The 22,862-nt window shown below is 40.9% G+C and overlaps 2 protein-coding genes across 8 annotated transcripts in view; one reads left to right on the top strand and one right to left on the bottom strand.

The window, feature by feature from the left end:
- LOC134734873 (protein SON-like) overlaps nt 1–1,451 on the bottom strand; it is a 7,446-nt gene extending 5,995 nt beyond the window's left edge. The window contains exon 1 of the mRNA XM_063628231.1: nt 1,377–1,451. Within this exon, the coding sequence (XP_063484301.1) occupies nt 1,377–1,451 (75 nt within the window). The remainder of the gene's footprint in view (nt 1–1,376) is intronic.
- Nucleotides 1–22,862, top strand: part of FCRL3 (Fc receptor like 3) — a 24,010-nt gene extending 1,148 nt beyond the window's left edge. For 2 of the 7 annotated variants that reach the window (XM_063624924.1, XM_063624925.1), the window contains 13 exons: nt 3,355–3,481; nt 4,228–4,248; nt 5,306–5,551; nt 6,006–6,269; nt 7,593–7,880; nt 8,309–8,587; nt 13,528–13,806; nt 14,144–14,263; nt 17,350–17,377; nt 18,242–18,360; nt 18,566–18,634; nt 20,382–20,413; nt 20,499–22,862. In XM_063624924.1, coding sequence (XP_063480994.1) covers nt 3,451–3,481; nt 4,228–4,248; nt 5,306–5,551; nt 6,006–6,269; nt 7,593–7,880; nt 8,309–8,587; nt 13,528–13,806; nt 14,144–14,263; nt 17,350–17,377; nt 18,242–18,360; nt 18,566–18,634; nt 20,382–20,413; nt 20,499–20,642 — 1,920 coding nt within the window. In that variant the 5' untranslated portion in view covers nt 3,355–3,450 and the 3' untranslated portion in view covers nt 20,643–22,862. Of the gene's footprint in view, nt 1–3,050; nt 3,279–3,354; nt 3,482–4,227; nt 4,249–5,305; nt 5,552–6,005; nt 6,270–6,503; nt 6,789–7,592; nt 7,881–8,290; nt 8,588–13,527; nt 13,807–14,143; nt 14,264–17,349; nt 17,378–18,241; nt 18,361–18,565; nt 18,635–20,381; nt 20,414–20,498 lie in introns of those variants that run through there. The other 5 variants (XM_063624919.1, XM_063624920.1, XM_063624921.1 and 2 more) reach the window with 5 other exon arrangements.

Here is a 22,862-nt window from a genome sequence, read left to right as displayed (position 1 = left end):
TCTCTGAAAATTTGCTCTGGAACTTTAGACTCCCCCACTCCTTCCCCACTTAAATCTCCATACAGGGGAAGGCATATGCTTGTTCATAAACCCTTCTGCCAGTAGAGTTGCATCCAGGGGGAAGAGCATGGAGTTAAGTTTAGCATGGGGCCGGGTGCAGTGGCTCATGCCTGTAATCCCTGCACTTTGGGAGGCCGAGTGGGTGGATCACGAGGTCAGGAGATCAAGACCATCCTGGCCAGCATGGTGAAACCCAGTCTCTACTAAGAACACAAAAATTAGCTGGGCGTGGTGGCACGTGCCTGTACTCCCAGCTACTCGGGAGGCTGAGGCACCAGAATCACTTGAACCCGGGATGCAGAGTTTGCAGTGAGCCGAGATCGTGCCACTGCACTCCAGCCTGGGCAACAAAGTGAGACTCTTTCTCAAAAAATAATAGTAATAATAATAATCAGTTTAGCATGACTCAATTATTCTTGCCAAATTTACCAATGACATAAGGCACGTCACTTCTTCCAGGGTGGAGTGAGTTAAGGAGCAGAAGGAGGAACAGGAGTAGGAGTTGCATGCACATGGAAGAAAATAGATGTCCCCCCAACACAACCATTCATTAATGTATTCATGCCAATGAAAAGTTATTCTGTTCAATTAGATTTGCCATATTTAGCAAATAAAAATATGGGACTCCTAGTTACATTTGTATTTCAGATAAACAGTGACTACTTTTTAAATGTAATTAAATATAAATATCCTGATATGGCTCCGTGTCCCCACCCAAATCTCATCTTGAACTGTACTCCCATAACTCCCATGTGTTGTGGGAGGGACCCAGTGAGAAATAATTGAATCATGGGGACAGTTTTCTCCATACTGTTCTTCTGGTAGTGAGTAAGTTTCACGAGATCTGATGGTTTGATAAAGGGAAACCCATTTTGCTTGGCTCTCATTCTCTCTCTTTGCCTGCTGCTATTCATGTAAGATGTGACTTGCTCCTCCTTGCCTTCTGCCATGATTGTGAGGCCTCCCCAGCCATGTGGAACTGTAAGTCCAATAAACCTCTTTATTTTGTAAATTGCCCAGTCTTGTTATGTCTTTATCAGCAGCGTGCAAATGAACTCATACATATCACAAGTATTGTATGGGACATAATTATAGTAAAAATTATTTGTTTTTTATTTGAAATACAAATTTAAATGAGAACCTTGTATTTTATCTGGCAATCCTCTACTGAGTGTCAGGCACTGTGCTAGGTGCTAGAATAATGTGAATATGACATAGTCCCTGTCTTCAGAGAGAGAGGTAGAAAAATGTAACACTTTTGGCTACAGATGAGCAATTAAATTCAAAATACTCTTTTATGAGCATATCTTTCCAACCACAGGAAATAATACTTCAGAGTCATCAACAACATCTTCACCCTTGAGCAAGAAGTGAATTTGAGGCTTATTCATGTTTTGAATTAGTCTGAATTGACACACTGAATCTCGAAACTATCCATATCCCACTGAGCCTTCCTTTTGTTGATGATCATGCTGTCCTCAGAGAAGTAAAAAACAAGCCCTAATCACTCCCTTCCCTAAAGATACTTAGATCATTGAGGAATACCATCAAAGGGACAGGATGTTTCAGTTCACTGCAATCAGCTCTGGAGTGAAGGAAATCCAAGTGTTATTGATGCACATGAGAGGAACACCCAGCCCAAATATGGGAGGTCAGAGAATATCTCTCAGTAGAAGTGGCACCATACTCTACAGTTATTAGTTTACAAAGACCCTGTAGTATAGATTAACTGGGTACAATTTTAATAAATAATTTAATTTAATTTAAATAAATTGATGTAACCAATATATCTTCTCGAGAATATTGGAGAAATCCCTAACCAGGAGTGACTAAGAACACATTGAAACACATCCAATCCTCTTCCATTGTCATTCCTGTTCCTTACTGTTTGTTGGTTGTTCATTCGGCAACTCCTTATTGACAAATTGGTATGTGACAAGTGCTCTGTTAGGCATTGAAACAAAATGAAGAACAAACCAGGCTTGTTCCCAAACCTTGTAATACTATCTAATGAGAAAAATAGGTATTATACAGTCAATAAACATATAGAGAAAGATAAAATTTGGTGACTTCTATGGGAGAAAGAACATAATAATATTTGTTAAAAAAGAGGACCCTCTATCCATTACCTGCCAAGGTTGGGCACCCTGAGGATGGGACATTTGATCTGAGATCATCTTCCATTTCTAATATAAAGGTCTCTGAATGATGACAACTTTATCCTGGTAGGTAGACTCCCAAGAATGGCTTACCTCTAAGTCTAAAACATGCATTCCTAACAGAAGTTATATCACCCTCAAAGGGGCAAGAATTGACTCTTGGGAAGATGAAAAAAAACTAATTTTTTAATGTATCAAACACAGCTATACATGCAGCACATAAACACATAAATAGTATATTTGTGGTATTAAATTTTCATGGAAAAAGGGGATGGCTAAAAACAAAAATGTCTAAAAAAGATCCTTAGGGGAGCAATAATGAAAAAATGGTTGAGAAACAGTGGTTCAGAGTTTTTATTCAACAGTCCCTCAAACAATATTTACTAAAGGCATGCTTTCAAGAAAGAACAGTTAGAGGTGCAGGGGACATAAGGGGTAAGAAAAGTGGCCCTTAAATGTTAGTGGGAAAGAAGACACAAAAGCAAACAAGGAAATACAGAAAATAATTGCAAACTGTTATAAACACTGTGAAAAAAACACAAAGGACCTGAAACAAAATAATGGGGTGGAACCTCTTTAATTGCAAAGTGAGGGAAGGCCTTTCTGAGAAGGGCTTTGGCTTTAAAAACGATGGTACGCTTGCTGATTTATCTCCTAATTTGCAGATCTGGGTGAGATTACGGGCAGTCCCTAATCTGTAAATTTGTATTATTTTCCTGTTCAGAAGCCTCATAACAACTTATGTGAAAGTCAAAAAGGCGTATGCTTGACATCTTGACTGTGTGACTCACACCACCCACGCTCATTAAGCTTGCCTACATTAGGAGCTACATGCAGAACTAAAGGCTGTGTGAAGACAAGGTAGTGAAGGGGTTTCCCATATGAAAAATACAGAAAGAATTATTTGAATACTAGCAAATCCACAACTTGACATTTCTAGAGAACCCAGGCACAGCCTTGGAGACATTACTCCTGAGAGACCGTAGCTGTTGGAAGATGAGCCCCAACTTCTAAAAATGTATCACTACCAGGATTGAGATACAAACAGCATTTAGGAAGGTAGCCATGTTCACATTTTCAGAGCCCAAAGCAAGATATGACACTAAGCTCTTCTTCCCTTTTCTGATTCTTGCAGGTCTCATCTGAGTAGTAGCTTCCTGCCCTCCTTCCTGGAGATAAGTCAAGCTTTTGGTGAGACAGACTTTCCCTACCCTCTGCCCGGCCGGTGCCCATGCTTCTGTGGCTGCTCCTGCTGATCCTGAGTGAGTAGATGGGCTATAATGGGACCACGGCCTCAGTTCCTAAAGGTGACCAGGGAAAAACTCAAGGAGCTTCTGTCTCTGCTTCTACTTGCGGTTCAGAGACAGATAGCAAGGGATGGGAAGTGAGCAGAGCTGGGTTCCCAGGACAACCAAGAGGCTCCAAATGCAACCATCAGAGCAAGCCAGATATCCTGCCCTTGGTTTCTCACCCACTGCTTTTCTCACCTCATAGGAAACTTGGATTTTTCCTTCTGCCATTGCACAACTCTATATCCCACCCTCCCTCTTAAGCCTCAGACTAAATAATTTTTTGGATAAACAGTTACTTCTAAAAACCTAGGCATGTGAAGGAAGGTCTACTGAGAAACATCACTCTTTTCTAGAAGTTTTAAGCCAAAATTTAATCAGAGATTGAAAAAGTGAGGGGAACAATATGAAGCCCAAGGAACGAAAGGAGGATAAACCATTTCTGTAAGTCCTTGTCTGCCTCTGCACTCAGAGAAGAGAAGAAGAGAATAAAGTGTGCCGTGGCCAAGTAAATAATAGCACAGATGAGGTCAGGCCTTGGACACAAGCCATCACGTTTTAAAACAAATTATAGGCCATTTTTTTGTTGGCTTAGGGGCTCTGGATGATATAGAAAGGGAGCAAAGAAACGACACGGAAAAACAAAAGAAGCGGTTGTGGTTAGGTTGTTAGAAAATGTTTCAGAGAGTGTCTGATTGTCATTTTCTGCTCCCTCACAGCTCCTGGAAGAGAACAATCAGGTAAGTTTCTCCTTCTCTCTGCCCCTCTGGTCTCTGGATATTGGTCCCCTCAGCCCACACAGCCTGCCCTAACCCTTGCAGGGATGCATCCCATCAGCAATGTTAATGCTCTGGGGTCACATCTGCTACTATATTGGGTGAACAGAGCCTCCACCGACTTTTTCAGTCTCCAGGTTTTTTTTTTTTCCCTACATTACCAGGATTCCTCAGAGTAGAGAAAGGAAACATTTGCAGAGCAAAGGGCAGAGGCAAGAGGCTGATGATGAAGGAATCTCATATCTGGTCTCCATATCCTCTAATACATCTCCCTCTGAATGTCCAAGCTAGTGCTGCTATCAAAGGACATAGAAATAGCTCCCATCGACGGAGGAAGATGCTACAGCAGAATCCTTATAAATCTCCAAAAAGAGCTCATGCCACTGCCACACCTCACTTCCATGCCTGTCAGTCAGTTGCAATTCCATACACAAGTCTGACTTCTCAGGCAGCCCATCCTCCTCCATTTAAATTCTTTATATCCCTCCATTGTTTACTCTGTCCAACTTAAATGGAGAGTAAAGTTGCTTTCCCCATAGACTTTCAAAACTAAGAAAGATATAAAAGTAATACAAGTGAGAAAATCTTATTCATTTTAAGTGTTAACAAGTAGGAAGTAATTTTCTGGAGTCTAGAAACTACTTCTGAGGTATATACATCCCAGGTTCACCTTTATCTGGACAGAAATGTATAGGACAAGAGAATTTCAGAATCAGCCACATTCTGAGGCCTTCGCAGTGTTTGCCCAATGGCAAATCACATCTCCTGAGCTTTTCTGAGGCTATGCCAGGAACCCGAGACCTCTCCCCTATAATACCCATCTGCCCACCTCCAGGAAATGGATGAGGAAGAACAGATTCTTTCCCAGGCATTTCCCTAGGTTATTTCTGCTCCATTTTCCACCCTGGTCCTGACTGGAAATTAGTCCAGGAAAACTCCTGACTGTAGGTTGGGCTCCCCCTGTGCTGTGCCCACCTCCCATTGACCTTCCCCTGCCTTCATCTTTCTATTTCCTGTTTAGGGGTGGCTCCAAAAGCTGTACTTCTCCTCGATCCTCCATGGTCCACAGCCTTCAAAGGAGAAAAAGTGGCTGTCATATGCTGGGGAATATCACATTCCCCAGCCCAGGGAGATACGTCTTGGTATCGCGATGAGAAGTTGTTGAAAATAAAACATAACAAGATCCAAATTACAGAGTCTGGAAATTACCAGTGTAAGACCCAAGGATCCTCCCTCAGTGATGCCATGCGTGTGGAATTTTCATCTGGTGAGGAATGGAAGGGGATTGTTTAAAGTCAAGCCACCAGGCAGAATGTCTGAGGGCTGGGTTTATGCAGGGATCCCAGGCAGAGTTGTAAGCAGACATGGGGATATTTGATGTGCTGACCCCAGTGGGGAAAATAAAGAGATAGGGCAGCAGCATGATGCTGGATTGTCTATCCATCTCCCTCCAAAGAAGTGTGGAGTCATCAGGCAAAAAGGGGTTCAGGTCTGGGATTCCTGTTTTGTGAAAAGACATGAGGATTTCTCAAGAACGTTTTCTGGGAATTGGTTCACTCTTGTAGAGCAAGGAAGAATCAGGTACTGGGGCCACGTGGCAATGTGGGTGGGGGCCATTTGCAGGTGTGTATAGAACTGTGGCTCTTGCCTCATGGGCAGAAATGAGAGTGAAGGCAGAAGCAGCAGGGGATAAACTGAGTGTGCTCCTGTGCTCTTTGCAGACTGGCTGATCCTGCAGGCTTTACAACCTGTCTTTGAAGGAGACAATGTCATTCTGAGATGTCGGGGGAAAGACGACAAAAACACTCATCAAAAGGTTTACTACAAGGATGGAAAACAGCTTCCTAATAGTTATAATTTAGCTGAGATCACAGTGAATTCAGTCTCCAGGGATAATGGCAAATATCATTGTACTGCTACTCATAGGAAGTTTCACATATTTGACATAAAAGAAACTTCAAGCCCCATAAATATCCGAGTTCAAGGTAATGGCTAGATTCCTGTGTATTACTGGGTTTGGTAGGGAAACTGAGGATAAAGGGAAGGTGTTTATCATTGGGAATTTCATAAAGAGGTTCCTATGGCTCAGCCATGGGAGGGAGATGGTTCCTTCTGCATGCTTCTCTATCTCCTGATGGCTGGTGCTGAGAACACAAGTGCATGTCTCTAGGAACTCTGAGCCTCACCACCCTGGGGACTATGTTGTTTCTTTTCATTAGAGCTGTTTCTACATCCTGTGCTGACAGCCAGCTCTTCCACGCCCATAGAGGGGAGTCCCATGACTCTGACCTGTGAGACCCAGCTCTCTCCACAGAGGCCAAATGTCCAGCTGCAATTCTCCTTCTTCAGAGATAGCCAGACCCTCGGATCGGGCTGGAGCATGTCCCCCAAACTCCAGATCCCTGCCATGTGGACTGAAGACTCGGGGTCTTACTGGTGTGAGGCAGAGTCAGTGACTCACAGCATCAAAAAAAGGAGCCTGAGATCTCAGATACATGTACAGAGTGAGTGTCCAAGGGGCTGCTCTTCCAGAGTCAGAGCTGGGGAGAGGAAGGCCAGTGATATCTCCTGCACCCCTAGGATGGTGGACATAACAGAGAGGAGTATCCAGCTATTCTGGTAATCTTCTCTCTTTAAGCTCAACGTTGGTCTAACAGCGTTAGACCATTTTCTTCCACTTGAGTCAGGTAATAGTAATTATTGATCAGTTACTGAGTGCCCAACCCTTTGGGGTTACAGAGATGTACAAGATCGGTTCTCTCACGAATCAAGAGACAACTAGAAGCACAGCTGAACACATGCAGTTTTAGGAGGCCCCTGTGGTGCTTCCATTTGGTGACCTAAACTCACAACGAAATAGTCAGAAAAGGGGAAGAACTGTAATAGTCAGAGAAAGATATGGAGACATGGATGTAAATCTGGAGAAGTCTTGAAGAATAGGAGAAGGGTTTGGATTCTATTTTGATCTTCAAAATAGAGGATCTCCAGTGTTCTCTTTTAGTTTGTGGTTTATTGATGCATTAAAGATTCCTTAGAGATAAATGCATATACAATGTGACCAGAAAACACTGGGTTTATGGAGATTATAGACTTGGTGCCCACATTTCTCAAGGATGGGAATTGTCGTGGGAGTGAGAGGGATGTTGCTTCCTTTATAATTGTATACACAATTAATTTCTTATTTCCTACTTTGGGCTTCTGCCTGCTGCACCTGCTGCTATTGGCCTATTCATAGTAGTTCCAGCCTTCCCCTTGACCTTGATGTCCCTGCCATCAGGACCTTCACATGCCATCTTGTGTTCCCCCAGGAGTCCCTGTGTCTGATGTGAATCTAGAGATCCGGCCCACCGGAGGGCAGCTGATTGAAGGAGAAAATATGGCCCTTATTTGCTCAGTAGCCCAAGGTTCAGGGACTGTCACATTCTCCTGGCACAAAGAAGGAAGAGTAAGAAGCCTGGGTAGAAAGACCCAGCATTCCCTGTTGGCAGAGCTGCATGTTCTCACAGTGACGGAGAGTGATGCAGGGAGATACTACTGTGCAGCTGATAACGTTCACGGCCCCATCCTCAGCACATGGGTTCGAGTCACCGTGAGAAGTAAATTCCGATTCCTTTCACACAGCCTCGAGTTGCAGGCCAGGGTTTAGGTTCTCTGTCAGCCACTAGGATCTCCTAAAAGAGGCATAGGGAGGGAGGGAGGCAAAGGGGGCGGGGAGAGAGGGGGAGAGAGAGACAGAGAGAGAGAGAGATTTAAAAGCTATCTGAGAAATGGAAAGATGGCAAAATAAGTTGAAGCACCTTGCTTCTTGTGGGGAAGACTGAGTGGTGATGAAAACAAAATTACCCAGGATTACCTCTCACTGTTTTGGGGAAATGCTTCTGATTGTTAGATGAGAAAAATGTGATCAGTGGGGAAACAGAAACAATCAAGGGACAAGGGACGTATCCACTGCTAGGCTCCTTGAGAGAGGTTGTGCATCTGTCACAACATCAGAATCCTCTGACAGCCTTTTTGTCTCCCTCAGTTCCGGTATCTCACCCCGTCCTCACCTTCAGGGCTCCCAGGGCCCAGGCTGCAGTGGGGGACCTGCTGGAGCTTCACTGTGAGTCCCTGAGAGGCTCTCCCCCGATCCTGTACCGATTTTATCATGAGGATGTCACCTTGGGGAACAGCTCAGCCCCCTCTGGAGGAGGAGCCTCCTTCAACCTCTCTCTGACTGCAGAACATTCTGGAAACTACTCCTGTGATGCAGACAATGGCCTGGGGGCCCAGCACAGTCATGGAGTGAGTCTCAGGGTCACAGGTAAGCAAGATATACCCACAGCAGTTAACAGCCAATACAACAGATCATGTCTTCTCAGACATAGCTCCACTGGGCTATTTGCTGGTTGATATCCCAATAGACTTCCTACTCTTTCTGACTCCACCTGGGAGTTCTGGGATTCTTCCTTGTGATTACACATTTAGTAACTTAGACCATTCCTTTTTTTTTTATTCCTCTGTAATTGTCATCAACAGCCATCCATATACCCCATTCATTTTTTTTTTCTGGTAGTGGCATGAAGGCTTACCAGAATATCAAATATGTGATGGGTCAGCAATTACTGACAAAGGAAAATGGCACAGAAAGCCTTTATTTCTGAATTCCTTTGCCCAGGAAAAAATGACTGGATCATCCCTTGCCACAGTTTTCTGCCCCTATCTCAATCTAAGTTCTCACTTGGCTCCCTGGATCATTAAAGTGTCTCTCTTCATGGATACCCACTTCTGTGGGTTCTCTGTCAGCCACTAGGATCACAGCAGCTGGCCTCCTTCATGGCCTCCAGATTCTAATGACCTAGCTAACCTTCTCACTTTTTTCAAATGCCTTCTGATTGGGTCTCATTTAATCTGATGTTCTCAGTATCCCCTAACAAAATTTTCCTTCAGCAGAGGCACCAGGGCATCTCGTATTTCCCATGTCCGGCCCCTAAGAACAATTAGCAGTGTGCCCAATCATTTAGAAGGGAACCTCCAGTCAAGTCATGGTTATCCCAAAGTGCTCAGCATTTCAAGGATGGGAGAGGGCACTGGGACCTAGGAGAAGGTGGCAAAATAAGAGAGATATGGTAATAATTCCCGGTGACACAAACCCGTACATTCTCTGGATTTTGCCATAGACTCTTGTTCTCCAGTGATTCCAGACTATTAGAACACTTATGACATTTTGGTTATTAATAATCCTTCCTATAGGCCAAACTTGGGTAATGATTTAAGGAGGTATTAAAATCTGGGAATGCCAGACAGTGTGCTGAAACAGAGACTCGAGTCTTGAACAAGAAAATATCACTTGTTTAACCTTGAATAAGTCTTCTTACTAGTCTTGTGCTTATTTTCCTCCCTTATAAAGTAATTGAGTCAGCAAATCATGGGGGTACAAGAATTCTGGATCTCACACCACTCTCCATCAAAAGTATTTAACACACACCCCACATATGTGTATATTAATAACATATATTTGTGTATTATTTATATACGTGTACTACTGTATTAACTGTAATGGGCACATTACCAAACAAACAGAAAAATAGAAATTAAATAAGGGGCTGGGTGCAGTGGCTCATGCCTGTAATCCTAGCATTTTGGGAGGCCGAGGTGGGCAAATCACTTGAGCTTAGGAGTTTGAGACCAGCCTGGGCAACATGGAGAAACCCTTGTCTCTGCAAAAGAATACAAAATTCAGTTGGGCATGGTGGCATGTGCCTGTACTCTCAGACACTTGGGAGGCTGAGGTGGGAGGACCACTTGAACCGAAGAGGTTGAGACTGCAGTGAGCCAAGATTGCCCAACTGCACTCCAGCCTGGGCAACAGAATGACACCATGTCAACGAAAGGAAGAAAGAGACAAAGAAAGAAAGAAAGAAAGAAAGGGGGGAAGGGAAGGGAAGGGAAGGGAAGGGAAGGGAAGGGAAGGGAAGGGAAGGGAAGGGAAGGGAAGGGAAGGGAAAGGAAGAAGGAAGGAAAGGAAGGAAGGAAAGGAAGGAAGGAAAGGAAGGAAGGAAGGGAAAATGAAATAAACAATACTTTAAAATCTTTGATTTAGAATATTTGACTAAAATTATTATAATTGAATATGCTTCATTTACTTTGAAAATCTTAGTTTACTTATGATGGTACAGTTATTTGAGGTTTGGTTCTGAGTTTGACCTCATTCCTATTAGTTTTAGTGTCTGTTACGGCTTAAAGCTTTATCTTACCAATATATCTACATCCAAGTGGAAGCAGATCATCACTGCTGCTCTTTCAATTCCATGATACTCATTTTTCAATCCCATAGTCTAATTATGCAAGGGTTTTCATTGAAATGTGGTTAATAAGTTTATGTTTTTGTTGATGTTCATTAATTGTTCTTGTAAAGTAAGTGGGAAGTGCTGCATGTTGAATTTCCTTTTTTTTTTTTTTGAGGTGGAGTCTTACTCTGTTGCCCTGGCTGGAGTGCAGTTGCACTATCTCAGCTCACTGCAACCTCCACCTCCCAGGTTCAAGCGATTCTCCTGCCTCAGCCTCTCCAGTAGCTGGGATTACAGAGGCAGGCCACCACGCCCTGCAAATTTTGTATTTTTAGTGGAGACGGGTTTTCGTCATGTTGCCCAGGCTGGTCTCGAACTTCTGAGCTCAGGGAATCTACCTGCCACAGCCTCCCAAAATGCTAGAATTACAGGCATGAGCCACCACGCCCAGCCACTGCATGTTGAATTTCTACCGAACGTGTTTAAACTTTGGTTGCCATGTTGTTTCCATGGATTTTTAAAGGTGCAGATATAAATTTTTAAAGTTGACATACTTACATTTTCTGGTAATAAGACCACATAGAAATGTAAATATTTTTAAGCAACTATTTTCCAAAATATTATCTCCACAGCATGAGTTTAGAAAAGCATTAACAATATGAGTACTGTTAAAGGTCACTTTTTAAAGTGTTTGCTAAGTATTAATATTGTCAGTAGCCACTGATCACCAAAAAGTCAACAAAAATTAAATACTAATCTTTCTTCATGGAAAAACAGATAACTTATCTTCACATTTAATTCCTATTTTTAGAACTTTGCCACAAAGTAAGTGAACTTTCATGTGATACAAAAAAGTTCGAGGTCATTCCCCAATCTCATCACAAAGCATTGTAAATCTTTTATGATTTGGCCAGGCATGTTGGCTCATGCCTGTAATCCCAGCACTTTGGGAGGCCAAGGAAGGATTGCTTGAGCCCAAGAGTTTAGACCAGCCTGGGCAACATGGCGAAACTCTGTTTTTACTAAAAATACAAAAAAATAGCAAGGCGTGGTGGCACGATCCAGTAATCCCAGCTACTCTGGAGGCTGAAGCAGCAGGATCACTTGAGCCCAGGAGGTCAAGGCTTCAGTGAGTCATGATTGCACCACTGTACTCCAGACTGGGCAACTGAGTGAGACCCTGTCTCAAAAAAAAAAAAAAAAAAGAATAAAGAAATTAAATTAAAAAATTAAAAAATATATTTTATGGTTTAAATTAAAATCATCTGTAAAAACACTTAAGTAGCCAATTAAAAGGGCATTATGTTCCATATGCTGAAAGTTAACTAATAAGCCAAGGCACTGCTGTCCCACCCTCTGTGCCTGGGTGGCCCTGCCTTCATAAGAAACCCTGTCCTATCCCAATACACAGTGTGACATCTACCTGAGCAAGAGCACCACCATGAATATTAGTAAAGCTGAATATCTTTTTAAATTTCAAGCTCAAAAAGAAATACTCTTAAACATTCTCATATTCTTACACTTCAATCTGGTGTCTTATAGCTCATCTTGGAGACCACTTAAGTTGACAGTAACCATGGTCTTTTTCAGTCTTCAAATTCTTTGATTTTAGGGGAATATACATTCAGAACCAGAGGTCCCATGATCTGTAGAGGGGGGGATGCAAGAGGTTGGAAATCTCTCTTCCCAGAATACGAACACCCAGAGACATGGGTGAAAGGCACAGTGAGATCACAAAGCACCATACAAAAGATTCACCCCCGAGGCCCTCTGCATCCCGTCCAGGTCACTTCACATTTAGAGGCTATACAGAAGGGACAAATTCAAACAGTCGGTTTCAATTTAGCAGGAAATCTACACTTCCAATATCAGCACTTGGCACCTCTATCCTGATGAGGCAGCTGGTGCTATCTTTCTTGCAGCCAGCAGATGGTTCATTTTCAAGTGTAATCATTGCCATTCAGTGAATAGTTTCCACATTCACACTCATTCCCTTTAGCCAATCTGCGATGGAAAGCAGAGCTTAAGATCCTTATCAAGCTACCATTGCCAATAAAGCACACAGCTTATATCTAAAGCACTACACACAGATTAGTTCATCCAGTTTTCCTCACAACTTTGCAGAACCAGCAATCTTACAGTTAACATTCCACATTAAGGGCTTTCTATTCTTCCCACATGCCATTTCTTTAATTGTTCATTAAAATGGAAATCATTGTTGCTAGAGCTATATCTGGATATTTTTGTGACAGTTTGGTTCACTTCAGTTTTCCATTCAATCATCAATTATTGAGCATAAATTTTATATGCCAGGCAAAGTTCCAAGAGCTATAAATACAGCAACGAACAAACAGATAATTCTCCATCCTATTGGGGAATCATATAAAACAATGATAGATAGATGATATAGATAGATAGATAGATGATAGATAGATAGATAGATAGATAGATAGGCAGACAGATACACACATACATACATACATACATACATACATAGATACATAGATAGACAGATGTTAGGTAGTGCTAAATGCTATGTAGAAAAATAAAGCAAGGTGATTAGGTAGAGAGTAATGGGTCCTGCCTTCAGATAGGTATGGAAGTCTCAGTCTTAGAACTAAGATTCAGATGCAGGAATTTTAGAAAGCTTGATTTTAGTTATATTTTTATCAATAATAATAACCAATTTTTATAGTACTTTACATACAATATGATTTTTATTTCAATAGCTTGAGATATAATGTATCATTAGCTCAGTTTTACCGAGGAATAAACTAAGACTTAGAGAAATTTAAAAGTTCTTTAAAAATCAAGCTTATAGAGCTAATAAAGGATAGAGACAGGATTGAAGCCCAGGTTCTCCAGAATCCAGGTGCATGTTCCCGCAACTCAACTATGCTGCATATTCCTTTATTAAGTTCTCTTGTATACCTACTTAAGTAAAACTGCCAGTGAACTATTTTTCCTCCCTCAGTTCCGGTGTCTCGCCCCGTCCTCACCCTCAGGGCTCCCGGGGCCCAGGCTATGGTGGGGGACCTGCTAGAGCTTCACTGTGAGTCCCTGAGAGGTTCCCTCCCGATCCTGTACTGGTTTTATCACGAGGATGACACCTTGGCGAACAGCTCGGCCCACTCTGGAGGAGGGGCATCCTTCAACCTCTCTCTGACTACAGAGCATTCTGGAAACTACTCCTGTGAGGCTGACAATGGCCTGGGGGCCCAGCACAGTAAAGTGGTGACACTCAATGTTACAGGTGAGTTAGTAGTACCTGGGCTAGAGGTCACTATTATGGTAAATAAAATAGTTATCTGATGGATTGTACAAATTCTACCAGCACCAAGGAGGTTTTAAACATGCACACCAAGGCTTGGGACTCCTGGAGATTGGTACTGATTTTATATGGGAGAGGGAAAGGAAATACATTTTAATCTTAGATGCGGGCAAATACCTTTCCTGTGCCATAGTTTTGAAAGTTACAAATGATGCTACAGGAGGAACCAGAAACAGGAACATACCCACCCTACTTGCATGATTTTGTCTGTATCCAAAACCTGTGCCCCTGGAACTCAAGTACAGCTCCCTCCACTCAGGAACTTCCGGGAGCAGAACAGGCCTTACTGCTGTGGGAGTCACGGGGCTGGTGCTCAGCATCCTCGGCCTTGCTGCTGCTGCTGCTCTGCTGCATTATGCCAGGGCCCGAAGGAAACCAGGTGGGTGCTAGGTCCTACCTTGTGATGTGATTTTGCCATTGCTATAATAATTTGAAGTTGTCTGGTGCACCCTATAAAGGTCAATCATTCCCTTCCAAGTACTAGGCCCTCAGTTCCACTACTCACTGTCACTCTGTAGGCAGTTGTAGCAAAAACAATAGAATAAACTTCTCAATGAAATTTTTATCTCGTGTTTAATTTGAGATTATATTAGGTAGCAGAGTTTTGCTTCCAATTAAAAATTAAAAAATTAATTAACTCATGTTCTATCTCCCTAAGAAAGTCCTTCATTTGTAACAAAAAATAAATAAATCATCATAGAGGTGACCATAAACTCTGAGATATATTTGAATACCAGCTAAATATAGTGAAATTGGACAACATAAATAAAGAATGCCAAAAATGAGATTAAAAATTCAATTCCCAATTGTTGCTAATATGTAGAAACACAACTAATTTTAATATTAATTTTATATCCTGAAATCTTGCTAGACTCACTTATTAGTTCAGTATCTCTTTGGTAGATTTCATCAGATGTTCTATATAGATGATCATGTTGTCTGCAAAGAAAGATAGTTTAACTCTTTCCTTTCCAATCTTAATTTCTTCTACTTCTTGTTCTTGCTTAATTGCACTGGTTAGAACCTCCTGTACAATGTTGAGTGCAAGTGGTGAGAGAAAATACTCTTATGACATTCCAGATCTTAGGGGGAAAGTATTCAATCTCTCCCCATTACAGATTCCTTTAGCCATGGGTTTTTTTCAACGCTGTTTATCTGGTGGAGGAAGTCCCTCCTATTCCTAATTTGCTGAAAGATTTTACACAAATAAATTTTTGTAAAATGATTTTTCTACATTTATTGAGATAATAATGAGATTTTTTTTAGTCTATTGATAAGGTGAATTTTGAATGTCGAAGCAGCCTTATATTTCTGGGGTCAACCCAACTTGGTCATGATTGTTGATTTGATTTACTAAAATTTTGTGAAGGATGTTTACATCCATGTTTATGAGGAATATTAGTTGTTAGCTTTCATTTCTAGAAATGCCTTTTTATGATTTGGTCTCAAAGGAATACTCACTTAGTTACCACTTCCAGAAATTTTCATTCCTTTTTGTATAGCCGTATTTTCACCTGGTATCAATTTTGTTCTGCCTGAAGGACTTTTTTTTTTTTTTTAACATTTCTTACAGTATGACTGTCTACCAGTGAATTTGATTGATAATGTTTCTCAGTTCCTCTATATCCTTACTGATTTTTTGTCTACCTGATCTATCAATTATTGAGATAGGGGAATTAAAATCTTTAACTGTAATTGTGAATTTATCCATTTCTTCTACAATTCTATCAAGTTTTGCTTCCGGAATTTGGAATTGTTCATTATTAGGTGGATAAGTGTTCGGAATTTTCATGTTTTTGTTGAATTATCCACTTTATCCTTATGAAATGACCCTCTGTATCCCTGGTTGAATCACTTACTGTGAAACAGTCTTTGTCTAATATTAATATATTAATATAATTAGTGTTAGCATGCGATTTTTTTCCATCATTTTGCTTTTAGCCTATTTGTACCCCTATAATTAAAGTTATTTTTTAATAGATAGCATGCAGCTAATTCTTGCAGGTTTTGTTTAGTTTAATATTACAGTCTGCCTTTAAAATGAGATGTTTAGACCATTTACACTAGTGTAATTATTGATATGATTAAGTTTTATGTCTATTTTGCTATTTGCTTTCTATTTGTCACATCTATTTTTTGCTTTACTTTGACTTATTTTTGGAATAATTGATGTTTTAATTCTACTTTATTTCCTTTGTTAGTACAATAGCCATAATTTTTTTTAAATTTTCAACTTTTATTTTAGATGTAAGGGGTAAATGTGTGGATTTGTTACATGGTTATGCTGCATGATATTGAGATTTGGGGTACAGATCTTGTCACCCAGATAGTAAGCATAACTTACTCAGTTATTTTTCATGAGAGTCAAGGCTGGTATGTTTATTTTGAGCAATGACTTGTGTTCTCTAAGCCAATGAGACCGATTAGAGCCACAGATTTTAAAAAGGCAAAGGACAAGGATGGGAACCTGGATAAGGCTTGTACTGGGGCAAGCCTGAAAGATTCAATATTTCGGTGATGATGGAAACTTGCCATATTTTTAAGTCTGATAGATTTGGCTTCAAGGATAGACTTCTAACAGGTAATCACCTATTAGAAAATTGTCAATTTGTTATTGTTAAGTCCTCAAAGTACATACTTTGTTCAGTTGTTTAACAAATCTTTGTTGAATATTTTTAACTGCTAAGCATGATATTAGGAATACAAAAAAAATTTAAGATGAGGTTTACAGCCTCAACTAGCACATCCTTTCATGAAAGAGAGAATTAGAGGCAAATAGAAATAAATAATTACAAAACAATATAGTAATTTTAATATTACATGGTCTTATGTGCATGGAGACAGTTTACTTAATCCAGCCTGTTGGCATCAGGGACAGCTCTGGAAGAAAGATAAATTGGAGTTAGCCAAGTGAAAGAGAAGGAGAGAAGAGGTGTGGAAAAGCCATTACATACCCAAACAATTTGCAGTTCAGTGTTGCTGGAATAGACTTGCAGGGGTGAGGGGTCACAGTTAGAGAAAGAGAAGGTAGAGCTTATCATGGTAGTCCCATTGATTCATATTAGTGAAGGAATTCTGTATCAATTTTGAGCATCACTTGGCCCCTCTAGGCCTCATTCTCCTTTTCTCCACCTCGTAGGGCTGCAGTCAGGATGAAGAAGTGGGTTTGAGGGGAGCACCCGACCCAGGTTGTGACCTACTCAGTCACAACTACTTAGAATTGCTATTCACCTATTACTGATTGAAAAATGATTCAGAATAACTGTGATTCTGGGCAAATGCCTTTCAAGACTCCACCTTCCTCACCTATAACATAACATAGGGGGGTGGAGCTGGATAATCCTTGAGATTTGCCACAGCTTAGATCTAGAATGAATCTGATTTCTAGGAAAAAAAATGTTCTAACAGAGAGTTCATTATCTACACAGCTCAGTTACCACCAACCTTCCTTTGTTTGTTTTGCAGGAGGACTTTCTGCCACTGGAACATCTAGGTGAGGTCTCTGCTTCTTGTGCTGCCAACATTTTCATGATTTATTTATATGCACAAGACTTGTTTATGTTTTTTTTTAATTTGGATGGATTTCCTAGTAGCATTTTTATGTTCTTACAAAATAAAAAAGTAGATATAAGTGAATGTCACTTTCACTTATATTTGTGAACGATATTCACTGTCTCTACTTAAACACAATACATGTTATTGGCTATCTATGTTAATTTAGCTACTCCCTTAAATGTGTTCCAGCAGAGACTTGACCACTAATGTCTTAATGGCATTACCTTTCATAGGGCTACAGTGCATTCATTTCCTTCTTCCTCATTCTTCCACTCATTTGGGAAATTATTATTAAATGCTGGCAATGTTCAATTCACAATATTAACTGCAGAAGGAAATGAAATTGGAAAAAAATCCACTTTACCTGAAGAGCTCGCATGGCATCTTGCAGGAAAGGTAGATTATTGTAATATGAGGTGGAAAAATGAAAGGGACCTTTTAAAAAAGACAAGGTTTAAGTTCTGTAAGAATGCAGAGGTCTTTGCGTATCAGTGTTTAATCATTTACATCTTCAAAAATAACATTTAAAATTAGTCAAATATGAGTTTTTGCCTTTCAAAGAGGCCCTGAGGCTACTGGCCCTCTGGCCTTGCCTTGGCCGTCCTGTTTTGTAATGCTTCCCTGGGCTTCATCTTGTGCCATACGTCTTCTGATACTTTATCAAAAGATCCAAGCAGAAGCAGACACAATATTTTTACTTGAATCATGCTGGACTGGAGGACTTCCTGAATACTGATTTCCCTGAAATTCTGTGTAACCCACAGATACTTTTTAATCCATTTTCTCTCCCCCTCTGTCACAGTCATAGTCCTAGTGAGTGTCAGGAGCCTTCCTCATCTAGGCCTTCCAGGATAGATCCTCAAGAGCCCACTCACTCTAAACCACTAGCCCCGATGGAGCTGGAGCCAATGTACAGCAATGGTGAGGACTCCCTAGGGGGCAGAAGGCTCCAGGGAGGAGCCAGGGAGGGAAGAGGGATTGAGCGACAGCCCATGGCCCTGTCACAAATTTAAAAATGACATTCCTAGCATTACGCTGGGAATAGAAGTTGGTAATAAATTTGATGATTAGGAAGTAGAGTCTATGAGCTCTCGACTGCAACCAACTATGGTATCTTCTCTCACAGTAAATCCTGGAGATAGCAACCTGATTTATTCCCAGATCTGGAGCATCCAGCATACAAAAGAAAACTCAGGTGAGATGCCTTTCAGGCAAATAGAGGTGAGGTGGCAGTGTTTTGTTGAAACCGGCAAGGGGTCTTTGATCAGAGTTATTTCAAATACAAGCCCAACATGCAAGGCATTACTTGCCTCCTATATTGTCAGTTGTAGAATCTAATCATTTCTTCTTACATTTACACACTGCCACCATGATCCCATAAATTCTTTGAGGACAGACACTGTGACTTTTTCACTAATGTATTCACAGCATTTAGCTCAACGCTTGGAAAACTATAGGCCCCCTAAAATATTGTTTGAATTAATGAGTGAATAATCAAATGTGGAGACAATTGTCATTCTTTTAACTGGTCTCTTTATTTCTACTACTGTTCTCCTCCAGCCTTCCCACAATCTATTTCCAGCATGATCCCTTTAAGGTGCTCTATTGTTCACATCAGTGCCTAGATTAACTGCCCTCAATGACACCCATTCCAAAGCATGATCTTTGCCTTCTGCATGCTGGCTCCTCCTGCAAGCTTTGCCTAATGTTCTTCCTCTAGCCATACTGAACTCTTGGCATCTTCGTGCTTGGTGCTCTTGTTTCTTACTGGTCCTGAAATGTCCTTGCCTCTAGTCTACTTGGTGATCCATACTCATATTTCAAGACATAGATCAGGTAACACAGTGAAACTCACACTGATGCCAACTACCCTTTCCATATTCTAATCTGAGAGGAGCCATTTATTCTTTATGGCAACAACATAGTTCAATATGTATTTATGTCTTGGTGCCCATAATGCTTGTTGCATTTATTTCTATGTCCATTTCTCCTCTTCAAAATTATAGGATTCTTGATCACATGAACTGAGTTTCTGTCATTTCTTTTTCTTTTTTTTTTTTTTTTTTTTTTTTTTTTGTGAGATGGGGTCTCTTTCTGTCACCCAGGCTGGAGTGCAGCAGTGCGATCTTGGCTCATTTCAACCTCTGCCTCCTGGGTTCAAGGGATTCTCCTGCCTTAGCTTCCTAAGTAGCCGGGATTACAGGCATGCATGACCATGCCCAGCTAAATTTTGTATTTTTAGTAGAGACAGGGTTTCACTATGTTGTCCAGAAGTTTCTGTCATTTCTATCTCCTTATGCCTTACCTAATGCCTAATAGAAGGCATTGCTTAATGAATGCTTATTGGCTGCACAAATAAATAAAAGAGATACAAAGAGCCCCTTGGAAAGGTAGAAAACACACACACACTAAATTTTCTCAATGCTCCAATGCAACTCTTTGGCTTCCTGGGAAATTGTCATGTGGCCTTAGAATGCCAATCTCCTCTCTGGCCTCTTCCAATTTCCCTGTGCACGTGAAGTGACTCATATCTGCCTCCTTCTCCCAGAGGATCAATACAGCCATAGAAGTCTGCAATGGATTGTGGGTGGGTGCCCCTCTGGGGTTATAATGAGCAGAGGAGCAAGAAGGAAATTGTCGTGAAAATAGTTCTGGGCATTTGGTGGGCAGAGGAAAGTCTTTTTTAGTGTTTGTGCTTGGGGCAGTACTTTTTCTATTTGGGTTTGGAAGAATCCAACAGAGGAAACAGTCAAGAGATCAAGCAAATCAAAAAGATTGGCTTGGAGTACTTTTTCTATGTGGGTTTGGAAGAATCCAGCAGAGGAAACAGCAAGAGATTAAGCAAATCAAGAAGACTGGCTTGAAACGCAGTGTGCATAGGTTGTAAGTTGGAATATACTGCCCACAGTTTAATACTTTTCTTTGCTACTCCTACCCAACAGCTAATTGTCCAACGATGCATCAAGAGCATGAGGTGAGTCACATTTCTTGCCTTTCTTTCCTCTCTGGCCTTCCTCTCCTGTATTTAGGTACTTACCTTTTGTGTTTTTTTCTACCAGGAACTTACAGCCCTCTATTCAGAATTGAAGAAGACACACCCAGATGACTCTGCAGGGGAGGCTAGCAGCAGAGGCAGGCCCCATGAAGATGATGAAGAAAACTATGAGAATGTACCACGTGTATTACTGGCCTCAGACCACTAGCCCCTTACCCAGAGTGGCCCACAGGAAACAGCCTGCACCATTTTTTATTTTCTGTTCTCTCCAACCACACATCATCCATCTCTCCAGACTCTGCCTCCTATGAGGCTGGGCTGCAAGGGATGTGAGGCTGCACAAAAGGTCTGCAAATCTCCTCTGTGCCTGAGTTTGTGTGTTCCCCAGGAAAAAAGCGGGCAGCCTCTGAGCAAGCACTGTGTTATTTTCACAGTGGAGACACGTGGCAAGGCAGGACTGCCCTCAGCTCCTAGGGCTGTCGAATAGAGGAGGAGAGAGAAATGGTCTAGCCAGGGTTACAAGGGCGCAATCATGACCATTGGATCCAAGTGTGATGGAAAGCTGTTAATGTGCTCTCTGTATAAACAATTTGCTCCAAATATTTTGTTTCCTTTTTTTTTTGTGGCTGGTAGTGGCATTACTGATGTTTTGGTGTATATGCTGTATCCTTGCTACCGTATTGGGAACAGCCAAAAGAAGTTATAGAACAAGATTTTAAGGTGACTCTATCTGAAGTGTATTTTTGTACTTACAGGGTGACATTCCCAACCAAATTACCCTAGTTATGATGAAAAATAACCTCAGCATTTCATTAAAGACTCTGCTAGTTTAATATGTGACCTCTATCCCCACTGCAAAGACCTTATGTGTAAAGAATCACATTAATTGTAATCTTTGCTTCATGACATAGTCTCATCATTTTCCATACATGATAGATTTCTAGTCAGTCAATTTTATTCTTACAAGCACCCATTAACCCCGAGACAATAACCTACTGTATCTATGTGGCTTCTCCCATTCTCTTCCTCTACCTCATTCCATCTGATAAAAAACCATTCTAAATCTCATGTTCATTCCCATGCTCTCCTATTTCTATCATATTAATGTATCTATATGTTTTCCTTAAATATGTTTTTATATTAGTTTTAACTACAAGTTAAAGACCATATTGTTGTAGATAATTTTTTTTAGTATTTTCTTTTCATGTTGTATTTCTAAGATTCATCCATATTGTTGCGTGTTGCTATAGTTCATTTGTTTTTATTGCTGTTTAGTATTTACTTGTGTAAAATATCTGGCTTAATGTTTTCCTAGCTATCACTATCAAAAACTCTTTCCACAGTGTGTTGAATTTTTAATATGACAAAAATAAAAATATACCAACAATTTTTAGTGACTTCACCTCCATTCTGAAATCCTGATGTTTCCAAATATCTCTGAACACCTCAGGTCTTAGAGACAATTGAGATTATATTAACATTAATCTCTGAATGTTGCCAATTCTAGGCCTTTGCTTGGTTCATGTAGGAACACCAAGTCCCTTTCAAAGCACCACATCTTCCTCTAATCAATATTTCTTGGAGTCCCTAGGGAATGTCTTACATGCATTCAAACAATCACCATTTCTGGAGATACACTACAGGGTCACCATAAACCCTGCTACCCTTAGGTTCCATCACTATGGAAGCTGAGTTTCACCAGAAGGCACTTTTGTCCTCCATGACGACCAGCAAAGCCAGCTAAGCTGCAGCTGCTGGCCTCAAAAAATGTGATGATCAATCCACACTGCTCCCACTGGCCTCTGTTATCCTTATCCTGGCCTTTGAGAGCAGGGCACTATGTCCTGCCTATACTGAGATGCTGATCTCTGCCAGTTCATATTGGCATTAAAATTTTAAGGTCCCTTGAAGAGGTAGGAGGCAAATGTCTCTGTCTCCTATGTGATACGCTCTGCTGTTTTTTTCTCTATGGTAAAAATATGTAAACCGGTTTTGGGTACCAACCACCAGGCTGTACATGGAGGCTCTCCTCCTTTCTAACCCTGCTGCTGATTTGGAATTCCCTTCCAAGCCCCTTTGTGCCTTATAGTGAACTTTCTCTAAGGGACCTGTCATCTCTTATCATTGTTTATCCATTTTCTAGATTCTGAACCCAGGAAAGGACAAAGTTCAAGATTTTCCATGTCTTTGTAACACTTAGCCTTGTGCAAATCAGTGTATGTGAGTGGAAGGAGGAGTGAGTCCTAACTGTACATCTCAGATATAACAAAAGTGCAAATTCTGATTGCCCTGCAAAATGAATTATTCTCATGCATTGCTGTACTTGACTTTTCCCTTTGAATTCACAACAAAAAACCCATAGCCCAGAAATCTAAAAAACAGTAATTTTAGTGGAGCCTTTGAAAATAAAAGACCATTGGAAAAAGTA

The sequence above is a fragment of the Symphalangus syndactylus genome, chromosome 12 (genome assembly GCF_028878055.3).
Source record: "Symphalangus syndactylus isolate Jambi chromosome 12, NHGRI_mSymSyn1-v2.1_pri, whole genome shotgun sequence".
NCBI lineage: Eukaryota > Metazoa > Chordata > Mammalia > Primates > Hylobatidae > Symphalangus > Symphalangus syndactylus.
This window is presented reverse-complemented; position numbering and strand designations above follow the sequence as displayed.